General features: G+C 35.5%; 1 protein-coding gene across 2 annotated transcripts in view; it reads right to left on the bottom strand.

Moving 5' to 3' along the window:
• Nucleotides 1-15070, bottom strand: part of VAV3 (vav guanine nucleotide exchange factor 3) — a 349374-nt gene that overhangs the window by 245688 nt on the left and 88616 nt on the right. For both annotated transcript variants that reach the window (XM_074188308.1, XM_074188309.1), the window contains exons 3-4: nt 7499-7557; nt 4683-4748 (exon numbers count right to left, since the gene is read on the bottom strand). In XM_074188308.1, the coding sequence (XP_074044409.1) occupies nt 4683-4748; nt 7499-7557 (125 nt within the window). The remainder of the gene's footprint in view (nt 1-4682; nt 4749-7498; nt 7558-15070) is intronic.

Here is a 15070-nt window from a genome sequence, read left to right on the forward strand (position 1 = left end):
GACACAACTGAAAGACTCAACAACAACATCTGAGTCTCAGAGAAATCACTTATAATGAACCTTAATTATGAGAACTCGCTTGATTCCAAAAAAAGCTCCAACACGGTCCAGTTCTATCATCCTGCCCTGGTGCCTCACCCCTGAACTAGACTTCATGTTGAGTTTGGGTGTGCTTTTCTTTTGTTTTCTCACAGTAGTTCAAGGTCTGACTTCTCTGAAATTTTCCATGGAGAAGGGGACTGGAGGAGTGTGCTTCAAAGGACTGCTCTATGTACAAAATAAGCAGACAGAACTAAATGCCAACTCAAACAGAATGAACCTAGTTGAGTGTCAGAGAGGGAAAACAGGAAGAGGGCAAGGGGACTTCAGAATGAAAAAAAGGGCAAAGCTTGACTAAGACACAATGGAACTCCTGAAACAGTCATAAGTATAATAGATGTTGTCAGTGCATGTAAAATCAAAATTACTACTGAGAAATAAATCCATATACATAAATTTGCAGAGCAATAAACCTAAATAATTCATTATAAGATGGATAGCTTAAGAGGTTGATTTCACACAGGTAAACATTTGCATGGTGTTTTGGAAAGAATTCTAGTCTAGAACTCAAGATCTGCCATTTACTAGCTGTAGAATCCTGGATAAACCATTGAAGTCAACAAATAACTAAACTTTTATTAACTAATTAGTCTGTACCTATTATTGTGGAACCTTAGTTTCCTCATTATTAAATTAGGATAATATCACTTTCACTTCCTAACTTCCAGAATAGTTGCAAGTAGAGATCCCTGTCCCAAATGTCTCCCCACTCCAGTTCATCCTCCATTCAGTTGTCAAATTATTCTTCCTTAAATATGTTTGACAATGTTACCCCACTCTCTATTCAATAAACTCCAGTATCAAACATAGAATATTCTCTCTGACTTTTAAAACCCTTCATAGTCTGACCCCATACTCCCCTTTCAGTCTTCTTACACCTTACCCTCCTCCCCGCCCAACAGTGACTTCCTCAGTGGTCCATGTAAAAGGTATTATGTTCTGATTCTGAGCATTTTCAACAGCTAGTACTCCATTAGAACTCTCTTCATCCTCCTCAGTTTCCCTGTCTTCCCTTGAGTCTCAGCTAGAATATGACCTTCTACAGAAAGAATTTCCCAATCCCCTTAAATTTTAGTGCCTTCCCTCAGAGATAATTTGTAATTTATACTATCCACATCTTGTCTGTATATCGTTGTTTACATATGTTTTCCCCATTAGACTATTAGCCTCTTGTAGGCAAGGACAATCTTTTGTCATTCTTTGTGTATCTGCAGAGTTCAGCAGCACATTAACAAATGGTTGATGATTAAATCAGGCACCAAAGACAGAGGCAACAAGGGAAGATAAAGATCTGGACCTGGAGTCCATAGTATTTGAAGTCAAATCCTCTCTCAGACTATTACTAGCTCTGTCCTGGACTTAGTTTCTTTTGTATCAGTTTCTATATCAATAAAACAAAGATATAATAGTATCTTTCTTATAGACTTGTGGTAAAGGATCAATTGAAATACTATATGGAAAGTACTTTGCAAATATTAAAGCATCATTTAAGTGCTGGCTATAATTTTAATAGAGAGCTGCCAAAAAGACCTAGTTAAATAGTCCATCTCTGACACCCCCCAACTATGTGACCCAGGTCAGGTCACTTAACCACTCAATAATCTAGGCAACTCTCTTAACACTCTAAACTGGAGAGAAGGTGTTGACCTGAATTGGCAGAGGAATTGTCCTGCTTTGATAAGCCATGTTCATATGAATGAAATCGTACTTTTGTCCCTATCCCAGTTCCCATAAAGTAAACTTATTATTATGATTATGATTACGATGATTTAGGTTTTGCAAGGCAAATGGGGTTAAGTGGCTTGCCCAAGGCCTCACAGCTAGGTGTCTGAGGCTGGATATGAACTCAGGTACTCCTGACTCCAGGGCCAGTGCTCTATCCACTGCACCACCTAGCCGCCCCCTAAATTTATTATTTGTGTGATAATTTAACATTTCAAAGCAAAATGACCACAGATCCTCTTGGCATTTCCCACAATTTAGTTAAGAATCTATTTAGACTTTACTTATACCTTTAGACTATAGTAGGCAGAAAAGAAATCCATCTCTCTTTCCCAGGTCAAAAAAATTTAGGCACCAATTTATTAAAGCACTAGAAGTAACTCATATTCCCCTAACAGTTTACTTTTTATTTGATGGTTTGTTTGTTATTAAAAATTTAACCCAAAAGCCATAGATGTCTAAATTTCTTCTCTTGCTCAGCATCCCTTGTGGGGTTGTGGGGTAAGGGAATTGGGGGAAGGGAGAAAGGGTAGTTCTAGTAAAGAACTGACAAAAATTGACTCTGAAAATGTGAAAATTATTTTTAAAAAGGTGCTACATTTATTAAGATTGTCACTAAAAATGAGATTACAGCATTACAATATATTTCTCACTTTTTCCACCCCCACACTCAGTTCCTATCTATCCGGGAAGGAGGAGTGGACCAATCATGAATACAGACTGGACTAGGAATTAGGAACCCCCATCAATACTGCCCCAAACATCAACTGTGTAACCCTAGGAAAGAGCTTTTAACCTTTCATACCTTCCAATTCTTCATCTGAAAATGAGAATACTGAGGCTACATTTAGAAAAATCATAAGATCTGACATATAAAATTGAAAGGAATCACAAAGAACATCTAGCTGAACATTCACATCAAAGATGAAGTTGATGCTCAGGGAGATTAAGTGATTTATCCAAGGCCCCACAGGTAATAAACATTAGAGGTAAGATTGTACCCAGGGCCTCTTTTGCTAGAACCATTACTTTTTCCCCCTGAACCATATTGACTACCTTCATAGGATTGTTGTAAAGTATTTTTTAACCCTTAAAGTGTTACAGCAATGTTGACCATTATTGATTATTCTATTATTACTCAGGGATACTGTAGATTCTTGACTATTATTTCACACACCTCCTTTAAATTCTACCCTGCAAATTTAGGTTACTCTTTCCACATCCTCATTCTTAAAGTGGAATAATCTTAATCAGAACTCAAAAAAGATTTTTCAGTCTTCTTTTCTATATTTTACCCTTTATTCTTTTCATAGATTTAAAGAAACATCTTCCAAAGCCATGGTTTCACAGTTCTTTGACCTCCTGAAGTCCATGATCATTTCAGTTACCTACAAGGAACTGTTCTACTCCCAAGATTTTAAAATCTAAAAATAATTTATAAATACAATTTCCTCTTCTTCTACCTAGAGGAGTTAATGCATGAAATGTAAAATACAATAAAAAAATTTCTGCATAATTTCTCATATACCATTGGAGGGAAGGGGAGGAGGAAGAGAAGGAGGAGGAGGAGAGGAGGAGAACAAGAACAAGAAGAGGAAGAAAGGAAGGAAGGAAGGAAGGAAGGAAGGAAGGAAGGAAGGAAGGAAGGAAGGAAGGACTGTTCCAAACACAAATGAAATATTATTTCATTTGATTCTCATCACATTGCAGGTGAGAATTATCCATTATGAGAATTATCCATTATGAGAATTACCCCTTATTATCCCCATTTTACAGTTGAAGAAACTGAAGCAGATAGCACTTAAAGATTTGCCCAAGATCCCATAAGTAAATTTCTGGGGTTAGATTTGAACTCAGGTCTTCCTGAACTCCAGGCCCATCACTACAGTCATTGTTTCATCTAACTAACTGAGATCTAGATGCATGAAATCATTTAAAGAAAAAAAACACCCTTATTTCCCAAGATAAATCTTCATCTTTAGCCCATCCTCCCACTGATCTCCAACTACCTATTTCTACAGAACAATTCAAAATAAATATGTGTCAAAGTCATTTCACCCCTACAAATATTACTTCTTCATGGCTTCCTAATTTTATTATAGACACCACCATTTTCCCCATTACCTAGACTAGAAACAACACGGTCACTTTGGTTCTTCTTTTTCTCCATTCTATCATCCCCTCCATTCTCTCACATTTCTAACCATGTTTCATTTGGTCATTTCTTTCTGCTCAATATCTCACATCTATCTTTTGCATTCCATTTCAACTTCTACTGCTAATATCAATACTGTATTATCTCAAATGAATTACTATACTGATAAATGATATCTTCCTTTCCAGGACTTTGTCCCCATAAAACAACTTATACACTATTGACAGATGAATCTTCCTAAAGTATAGTTCTGATGATATAACAACTTTGATTCAAGTCATCTTCAGTGTTTCCTTATTGCCTACCAAACAAAATCCAAACTCTTTAGCCTGGCATTTATAGTCTTTTGTGATATGACCTCAACCAGTTATTCCTCTCTTGCCTTCTATAACTTGTTAAGCTGATATTATGTTTCCATCAAGTCAATAATGCCTAGACTATTTGCCATTCCTCAAACATACTCTGAGAGTCTCTTCTTCTAAGGCTGATTTCCTCAACCTTATATGCCCTCTTTTAATTAAACCTTTGTGGACATTTGGGGAGAAACATATGGTTATTTACAATTAACCCTTGTTCTGTCCAGCTCCAAAGCTTCGAGTTACAAAGTCATCCCAACCTCCATCAGAAAGTATTATTTTAAAAAAATGAAATCAAAAGATAATACAAAGAAGACTGAGGTCTTCATGTTAGTTAAATTTTAACATACTCTATTAAATCAGGAAGGCTTTTGTAGATTTCTTCATCATTGACACTTTCTTCAGTAGGGAATGGTCTGGAGAAAGAACAAAAAAAGAAGTGTAAATAAAAGAAAACTAAACAGCACACAATTTTTCACAAACTATCCAATGTGTACTGATTCTGTAAGTCAAATTCTATTACTGTGGCAAATATCCCCTCAGGCACCCCCCAAAGTGCCTATACTGACTGCTGCCAACTAGCTGCCTCTAATTCATACCAGATTTCCCTTAAGGATAGCCACAGTCTCTCCTCTAGCATCAGCATTATAAATAATAATACCTAATATTTATATAGCACTTTATGACTTGTAAAGCACTTTACAAACTATTATCTCATGAATCTCACTACAACCCTGGGAGGCACGTGCTATCATTGTCCTTATATTACAGATGACAAAACTGAGGCAGACAGAGGGTACATGATTAGCCAAAACAACCCAACTAGTAAGTGATTGAGGCTGGATTTGAAGTCCAGTACTCGAATTATTATGTCACCATGCATTAAGGTTCAATGTAAGCATTAATAACAATTGGTGGTGGCAGACTCTCCCCTAAAAGCACCCCAGTTTGCCTATGGTAGTATCACTTGCTCAGGAAGATAGAATTGCAATTTGAGAGTTAAAATAGACCCAGGAGAATATTCAGTTCAATCCCTCAGTCTAAAAAACTGGAGGCCTAAGATGTTAAAATGATTTGTATCTTAGGTGGGAAGTAGAAGCTCTAGGGTCAGGAACCAGGTCCGTACCCTATATCACAGACATATGGTTCTTCCTCTAAGGCCTGCTAGCCTTTTTTAAAATCAGGAAACACTAGTTCATACTGCTGACATTTTTAAAAATTATGTTTTAATGAGATCTTTTGCCTTTACGTTTCTCATACACACTGTCCTGTCACAAAGAAAAACAATTCACAAACATTTCTTGTATATAAATGTATATCCCTATCATTCCTCCACCTCTCTGACAGGAGGGAAAAGTCTATGTCTTTATCTCATCTTCAGGTCTTTCAGTAGTTTTGCCTTGTCTGAACTCTTTGACTTTTAAATTCTGTACTTCAAGAAAATTCCAATATAGTTAAAACAATCATTATAGAGTGATGGGACTTAATTCACTTGCCAAAACTTAGTCACTTCCCAGAAAACCCAAACGATGACATGTCTTTCATATGTGGTTACTGTTTTTTGTAAACTAAGTGAAGTCACATGTGTATTTTAATTGTAATGTATTGTATCACTGAGGTGGTAATATTTAGTTTGATAAATCAGAGAAAAAGTTCATGGAATTTTAGACTGAGAAGAGGTCTAAGAGACCATCTGGTTCAATCCCTATAAGTTATTGATTTAGAAACTGAGCCTTAGATAAATGAATGATAATGAGTTAAAAGCAGGTTTAAAATCCAGATCTTCTCACTACCAATGGAACAGCCTTTATGCTTCATTATTCTGCTAGGAAACGTTGGTTCTTGCATCTTAGTGCAATATCTATTATTCAGTTGTTGTAGTCATGTCTAATTCTTTGTGACCCCACTGGGGTTTTCTTGGCAAAGATACTAGAATGGTTTGCCATTTCCTTCTCCAGCTCAGTTTACAGATGAGGAAACTAGAGCAAATGGGGGTTAAATGACTTGGTCAGGGTTACATTGCTTGTAAGTATGTGAGAACGGATTTGAACTCAGAAAAATGAGTCTTCCTAAATCCACACCTGGCATTTTCTCCACAATACCACCTCCCTGCTCTAATAAAATCTATGTTCATTTAATTAGAATAATTACTTACTAAAAATCCCACCCTCAAAGAGTTTCTTGGTTAATTTTTCCTTATTTAATATAGCTTAGCTTTTTTATTTATTCTAACCTTGAAACAGTTTAGGGACATATATTTAAATTAAATTTAAAAAAAACTTTCCTTACATTAAGCTCACTTATCCTTTGAATGTTGAAGGGAATAAATTCAACTAAGATGCATATGTAAAAAATATTTAATATAATTTATATATACATAACATATAACACATACACATATGTCTATATACATGTGTGTTTATAATTATATTACATGTATGTGTGTTCTGTGCACATAATTATATAATTATGTGCATATAATATGTATATATATTAGTGTGCATATTCTTTGAGTGGACTCAAACAAAGTTAATAACACTTAGAAAATACTTTATAACTATTGTATTGGGCTATAGCAAGCTCTTAAAATATATATGAGTTTATTTTTAAATGGTATCAGAATCCATCAAGATGAACAAAAGAAAATCATTAGAGCATAGATTTAGAGCTGATAGGTACTTGGAAGTTTTTCCTAATCTAAATATCTCATTTTACAGATAAAGAAAAAAAAATGTAGGTAAGGGTACAAGTGTAAGTGCACTTGATCCAGGTATTTTTACAAATATGATCTTATAATCTGAAGAATCTGACACCCATAGAGGTGTCAGAAGTTCTTTACTTGGAGTATGTGAAGTATAACACCTCCCTATTTATTCATTTTCAGTAGTAGATAGTGAGTGATTTATAGAACACTATGGACACCAAAGTCAAGTGTTTCATAGAACAGATATGATTCTCACCAATAATATGAAGTTTTCAAAATCATACCTATGAATATCCAAAAATTGAAAATAGTTGTGTATTTTTGCCAACTTAAACATTTAATAGTTTAAAGATATGGTTCATAGTTGTTGGCCATATCAGAGAACCCCTATTGCATATTCAATGAACTGAAAACAAGACATCTGCAATCTGACATATAATCATTGTAACAAAAAAATCTTACCTAATTCCTGTGGCTAATGCAATAGGTGTACGAGAAAGTCTTGATAGTGTTTCAATGACCTGAGGAGAAAAGAAAATATTTCATTGGATTTATATTTCCAATAATCCGAGGTACTTCATTTCCTAAAAAATCAGGTTCTTTTAGACTAATAATAAGGATCAAGAAAATAAATGTTAACATTTGACAGAAAAATCTGAAGACTTGTGAAGGACAAAAAAATCAGGTCTAATTTTAAAGATTTTCAGTAAAGATGATTCTTTGGCTACCCTTGGATCAAACACTTTAAAATTCCTGAGTCTCTGTTTCCTCATCTTTAAAAGAAGAGATTTTGGTTTTAAAAAGTCTCTAAGGTCTATTCTATCTGTGGTCTATGGTTGTCATCATCATCATCAGCTTAAAACTGAGTTTACAGATTTAGAGCTGGAAGGAAAAACATAGTCCCTCTAATACAAGCCCCTAGAATAAGTTCCAGAGAAAGGAAATATTTGGCCCAAAGTAGAATATGAACTCCAGGTCCCTGACTCCAAATTGAGCACCCTTTTCCCTATAACACAAAGGTCTTTCTTATTTCCAATCCAACATTCTATCCACTAAGTGAGGCTCCCTCCTTTCTCCAAAAGATTCAGTGGTCATTGGAATGGGATTGGACTCACTTCGCATCTGTACTACCATCTTCATAAAAATCACTCTCTATTCTTCATGACTCTGAAAAGTGGAGGCCTTGTATAGACACATCAGGTTATATTATCAGTGATAAATCAGAAGACACAAGGGACAAAACAATTACAAATATTCTCTTCCCCCCCATTATTCATATCACAAAAGAAGTTTTAAAAAAATCACAAATGTAACATAAATTCTCTGCATCTTTATTTTTGAAATAAAATGTATCAGATTTGCCAAAAATTACTTAGAAGACTGAATGTAAATGGCACTCAACCACAGCCTTCCGGGGGTTTATATTTTACTGCTAGTTATTCTATTTACAAAAAGAAACTAAACAACCCTAATTTCAGTTTCAGAAAATATAGACATTTCAATTATAAAGCCATTAGAGAAGACCACATATTAATTTCCTAGTCTAATGTTAGCATTCAGTCACAGGGTGAACTGATTCTACAACCACCTGGAGGATAGCAAAGTATCTGCAAATATATGGTAGCTGCCATCATTCAGTCTTACCATTTCCTACTCATGTCACCCATCATCAGAAAGAAAGAAAGAAAAAACATTACTTTTCTTCACATAGAGAACCAGCAGAGGGAGCCATTTCATAGAATATTATTTTTGTTTTACCATTTAATGCTGCTTATTAAGTGCAGTTGTCTAGGAAAGGCTGCTGAGGCAGATGCTTAGATTGACTCTTACAACCTTCTCCAAAGGTTATTTCTTAATATTCTGCAAAGTGGTGAGGGGAAAAGAAGGAGGGTGATACAAGAAATAAATGCATTGAAAGAATAAGGAAAAAAAGTCAGAACAGCAATTTAATCTTAAACAGGAACTCTTCTGGGCTCCCTTAAGTTCTGGTACTTTAGTTAGGCTTCTATCTTACTGAGCTGATCTGTATTTCTATCTCTTTCTGTGTCTCTGTCTCTCCCTCTATCTCTTTCTGACTCTCATCTCCTGTCTCTATCTGTATCTCTATTTCTGTACTTATCAGTCTGTCTGCTTTTGTCTCTTTCTCTTTCTTTCTGTCTCTCTGTTTCTCTCTCTCCATCCTGGTCTAAACATTAAACATAAACATTGCCAAACCAAATATGTAAAGTCTGCTCAATGTGGTCTTTTAAAGACTGTATTTGTTGTTCTTTAAGGTCTATGAGCACAAAATCTTGGCAATCAGTGAACTTTGTATAGGCTAAGTCCCAAAAATAATGCTGGATCCCCAGGTCCCATGTGATCAAATATGATCTCTCCCAGTGAGATAAGAACATAGCTATACAAATATTTACAAAAGAAAAAGGAACCAGGGAGACTATCATAACTTTGTGTTGATATGGTCATAGGACTTTCTTAGAGTATAGAAACAAGGCTTTAGAGCTGGAAAGTAATGTCACCTAGCCCAATTCCTTCAGATGAAGAAACTGAGTCCAGAGATGTTAAGTGACTTTCCTGAACTCATGCAGGAATTAAATGACAGAGCAAAACCTAAACAAAGGTCCTGTCACACTGAATCCAACATTTTCCATTGTATCACTATTAAATAATTGTGTTTCTGAATAATTACCTGAAATATAATGTGAAATCCTGGCTACTTTAAACAAAAGAAGGTATTTTTTTTTTCAAAAAGCCTTCAGTGATATTCTAAAACACCAAAAAGGGGTAAGCTTTTGAGCTTAAAAGATGTAAACATCAAATCAAAATAAAGAAATAAATTTTTTAAACATCAGATCAGTCCAAAATAAGCTTTTAAAATTATGCACCTTGAAGATGAAAGCCATTTTCCCTTCACGTTTGTGAATTGATTCAAAAAAATTTTGACTACAATGACAAAAGTTGGAAGAAGAGGTCAAGATTTTCTTTATTTCTGTTGGTCTAGGGAGATCATTCTGAGAAATGGTGATTAAAATGACAATAAGCTCTTATCTATTTTCAGTCTCTTTGTTTTAAAGAGAAACATTTTAAGTCTTACTGTTATTATAGAACACTCACTCATAAGCATACAAGGTCTGGAGCGGGGGAAATCAAGCATTATTATTAGCTCCATTTCACAATTGGGGAATTTAAAATGTCAAAGGTTAAATCATTTCAAGTGGCATCAATGGACATTGCATGTGGGCAAACAAAGGCAGGGTTTAAACAGAAAAATAAAGTCACACAGGTGTTTAAAGAAATAGATTAGCCCATAATGAGTATTCTCTGCTGAATGAAAGAAAAGAATGTCCTTTTAGTTATTACAACTTCTATATTACAATTATTATATCCACACTCTCCCACCCCCTTCCTAAATTCAGTAGGATTGATGCTTCTCTCTCTATTTATTTGTTTGAATTTGATTATTTTTAAGGTCTTGTGATCACTTCTGCACTTTGTTTTTTCCAATAACTCCTTGAGATTCTAATGAAATGAAATGAAAAGCACCAACTTCCCACAGATGGAAGACTAATATCACACACTGCTTAGACTATCTGTTATAACTATTTCTCTAAATAAAACTTGATCCATTTTTGCTCTTGTCTTTTCTGGGATTTAATTGTAGTTGGGATTTTATTTTGTTATTTTTTAAATGCCACCCATGCTAAAGAAGTATAACAGTTGTTTGTGAGGTTCCAACAAAACTAGTTTTACCAATATTTCCAATATACTTGGAACATTCTATTTCTTCCTTCCTCTTGACTTTGCATATACTGTCTCCCTTAACTAAAATAAGCTCGCCTTCCTCCTTCTTTCACGTCATATAAATCAAGGCATCTTTCAAGGTCATCATGAATGCCATTTCTTTGCTAGATGTCCTTTACTGTCAATGGAATGTTTGCTCCTTCAGAGCAGGGACTACTTTTGTTTGCTAGGGGTTTTTTTTTGTTTCTTTGTGTATTTGGCTTTTCTTTTTGTAGTTTTGATTCTTAGATCAGTGGCTGATTAGGAAAGGCAGTGTGGTGCAGTAGATAGAAAAATAGCCTCTGGATTAGAAAGGTCTCAGTTCAAATTGTACTTCTGACACATTCTGGTCGTAAGACCCTGGGCAAGTCATTCAACAGCTTAGTGTTCTGGGTCAACTCTTCAAAGATAATCGTTAAAGAAAATGTGTTGACCTGTATTGGCCAGAGTCTCCTCACCTGGGATTGTTATATTTTACCACTAAAGTCATGGGTTCAATTGCTCCTCCTAATATTAATAGGAGTTATTAGATTCATTAAATTATACATTTCTTGAGACTAGGGACTTAGTATAATGCCAGACACAATAAATGTTTATTGAATTTGATTGGATTGGATGGGGGGTGGGTGAAAGGTAGAAGGTAAAAGGTAAAAAAGGTTTAAAAAAGGGGAAGCTATAAGCTCAATGGAAATTAAACTGAAGAGGAAATGCTACATTGTCATTTGCAATAATTTTTACATTATTATACTACAGTAGAAGTTGTACGATTTTTATTGTTCAGTCTTTCAACTGCATCTGACTCTTCATGATCACATGGACAAGAGCATGTCCACTCTCAATTGAAGTCTATCCAAGTTCATGTTCATTGGGTCCATGATTCTATCTATCCATCCAAAGGATAACTCTGTCATTCCCTTTTCATTTGCCTTCAATCATTTCCAACATCAAGGTCCTTATTTATAGTAATTGTATTTTGAAAGGGAGGTAAAGGACTTAAGGTGCAGAGTTAGAGTTGTCTTTGTTATAGGGGTTTTTTGTTGCTATTGTTGCTGTTTTCTTTATGACATGGTTGATATGTTCTATGCACATTTGTTTTTCTTTGTTTTTATTCAGTAGTAGAAAGTGTGGGAAAGAAAAATCAACTTTTTAATTGAAAACAGTAAAAAAAAATTTCCCCCAAATGAAAAGCAATAGAATTTCCAGTCTTTCAGATCACACGATTTCTAGCCCTTCTGATTTGAAATCAGGAAGTTGGAAACTTTAGTCTACATTAAGATGATGAAGTATAAGGAAGATTTTAGTCAATAAATCAACTGCTAAATATTTTCTTTTGTTTTAATCTGTGATGTCATCAATGCAAAGAATTCCCCTCTCTGAACACTTCTCCATAATTTTTATCTTAGAAAGCAATCTGGGACAGTGTGTAGATTCAGTGATTTGCCAATGGTCAACCAACTGTTAGATATCAGAGGGAGGGATCAAATCCAGTTCTTTCTAACTTGTCTGCAAAGCCATAGGACTATTCACAATATCATGATGCCTTTCATTTCTAAAATATATAAGGTTTAAATTCTAAGAAATCTGTTCAATGAAAGTAAGCAGACCCATAGCTGTGATCTCCCAAGCTAAACCTATGATGGACAATGCTTCCCCTTGGAATTCTAAGAGATCATCTTGAGTTCATCATATTAATTTCTCCCCTAATTTTAATTTTGCATGACAGGTCAATATGTTGGGATTCTTTCTGGCCTTCTGTCAGATGGGTTTTAGAGAGTTAAATCTCAAAATACAAAGAAAATAAAACAAATCCTATGGGAAATACAGAAGTATCAGTCACCAAAGGAGATACCAGGAAGGCTAAAATATACCAAGAGACTAATGTTTCTACATAGACAGAGGGTTATTCTATTATTGAAGGGAATATAGTGGTGGAGAAAGAACAGCTAAATAGTTTAGTAGATAGAGTGTTGGGTCTAAAATCAGGAAGACTGCATTCAAATCTGGCCTCAAACACTATGTGACCATGAGCAAGTCATATAACCTCTGTTTGCCTTAAATCTACTGGAGAAGAAAATGGCCAGCCATTAGTATCTTTCCCAAAATAACATGGATAAGCATTGGCATGTAATGGGCTACAGGGTCATAGGGCATCAGACATGACTGAATGACTCAACAACATCAATGATGGAGTAATCTGAGGGGTGCAGCAAGCTGAAAAATGAGACCTTTGAGCTTTCTCCAATTATTATTCAGTGATGGAGAGAGTGGGTCTGGGAGATGAGGTGTTGCTGATTCTCCAGGCCCAGTACTCTAGTTACTGCCCATTGTCATTTTCCTCAAAGTGTAAGCAGTGAATTTTACAGATAATCCTAATTATTATGAAGTTTTTACTGCCCATCAAGCTGAAATTTTCCCCTTTTCATCTTCCACCATGTTCCCAATTTTGCCCACTGGAGCTAAACAAAATATGTTTCAACTTTCCTCCACATAAAAGCTCTGCAAATGACTGAAAGTAAATGTCATTTCCTTCCTACATTCAACTAAATATTCCCAGTCCCTTTATCTGATTGTCACATGACAAAATCTAATCTTCTCATCATTCTGCTAGTCCTGCTCAGGATCTCCTCCTGTTTCTTAATGGACTGGCCAAGTGCAGAACAAAGCATTCCAGACGTGGTCTGATCAATGCATAATACAAAGGGACCTGTACACACCCCATTCCTCCATTAATTCAGTCCCAGAACATGGTAGCTTGTTCAGTTGCCATTGTATACTATTGGTTCATACTAATTTTTCAGTCTATAAAAGTTTTGTACATGAACCATTTGTCAATTACTTTCTCTTCCTTTCTGAAATAGGATCGTTGACTCAAAATTCAATGGTAATATTTTTCATTTGTCTCTTTTAAACTTCATTTTATTAACTTGTTTCATGAAAAGATCTTTAGAAATCCCTTTCTGCCTCAGTTTCCTTATCTATAAAATGAGAATGACAATAGCACCTACCTTTTGGACTCATTATCAGGTTTATTTATTTATAAACCTTAAAGTATTATATAAAAGTTAGCTCTTAGTTGTTAGGAACTGTTGTGTGCGGGAGTGCTGTGAACCTTCATCACCTGGTGTCCTTGAGTACCAGAGCCTATTTTGCTAAGTGCCACAGGAATGGGAGTAGATTAGAGACTGGGAGGATATTTAAGCACTTGTGTGCTTTGGTGAATAAACAGAAACCTTGGAGACCTTGGTGTACAAAGGGAGAACTTGTCTCTCTTGTCTTCCTTGTCTGCTACCCCATCAATGCTTGCCTGGGGAAAGATAGGGGAGTCGAGAAAGGGACTCAACACTTAGTAATAATTATTTAATTAATATTATTGGATTTTTAAAATGAGTACATTCCAAGGACAGATCATGTAACATTCCATTAGTGACATCTTTCCATTTTAATTATATGTTAAGACCAAAATAGGACAATGGAAATCAAGCAAGGGGAAGAACTAGACTTCTGTTGAGTTCAGAATACCATTTTGAGGTAGGTGTAGCTAACTGCTGGACTACAATTTTTACATTCTCAATCTAAAGGGGACTTTTTTTTAAACTTTTTTCCTCAGAGTGGACATTTCTCCTGGCTTACATAAAGCAGTTGACTGTCAACATCTATCCTAAACCTATCTGCCCTGAATGTAGTAGTGGGTCTTTATTTCTTCTCTACTAGAGCCATGTCCCCCTCTCAGAGATGCTCTTTTGTACAAGGTCTCTGGAATCCCCTGTTAATAAAGTACAGGAGGGTTCTCATCTCCTATCTTCTTTTAACCATAGTGACATTGTGTCTGAATCCAAACTCTGGCCAAAGTCTAACCATCATCTACCATCTAGTTGTCTAAAACTTATCTATCTAGTGTGAGGTGTTAGGGGAGGACTAGTACCTCTGGTGTGAGGGCTTACAAGGACCTTTTCATGGCTGCTCCTTTACCTTTCATATCCATCTTCACCCAACTCTTCCACATGTGGCTCCAGAAGCTGCAGGATGTATGATGGCCACACTCCAATAGCCTAGGCAGACAGGCTAAACCAGGTTGAAGGTAACCCAACAAGCTTTAAATCCTTTAGAGAATGAGACAGCTGATTTATCAAGTGCCTAATTAGCATACCTGAAGCACAAGTCCTAATTAACAAGTGAGGAGAAATGCAAATATCCTATTCATGTCTGCTAAACTTTGATTTATCTAGAAAAATACACCAAAATCAGAAGACCTGTAAT

This window comes from Macrotis lagotis, chromosome 5 (genome assembly GCF_037893015.1).
Source record: "Macrotis lagotis isolate mMagLag1 chromosome 5, bilby.v1.9.chrom.fasta, whole genome shotgun sequence".
Taxonomy (NCBI): domain Eukaryota; kingdom Metazoa; phylum Chordata; class Mammalia; order Peramelemorphia; family Peramelidae; genus Macrotis; species Macrotis lagotis.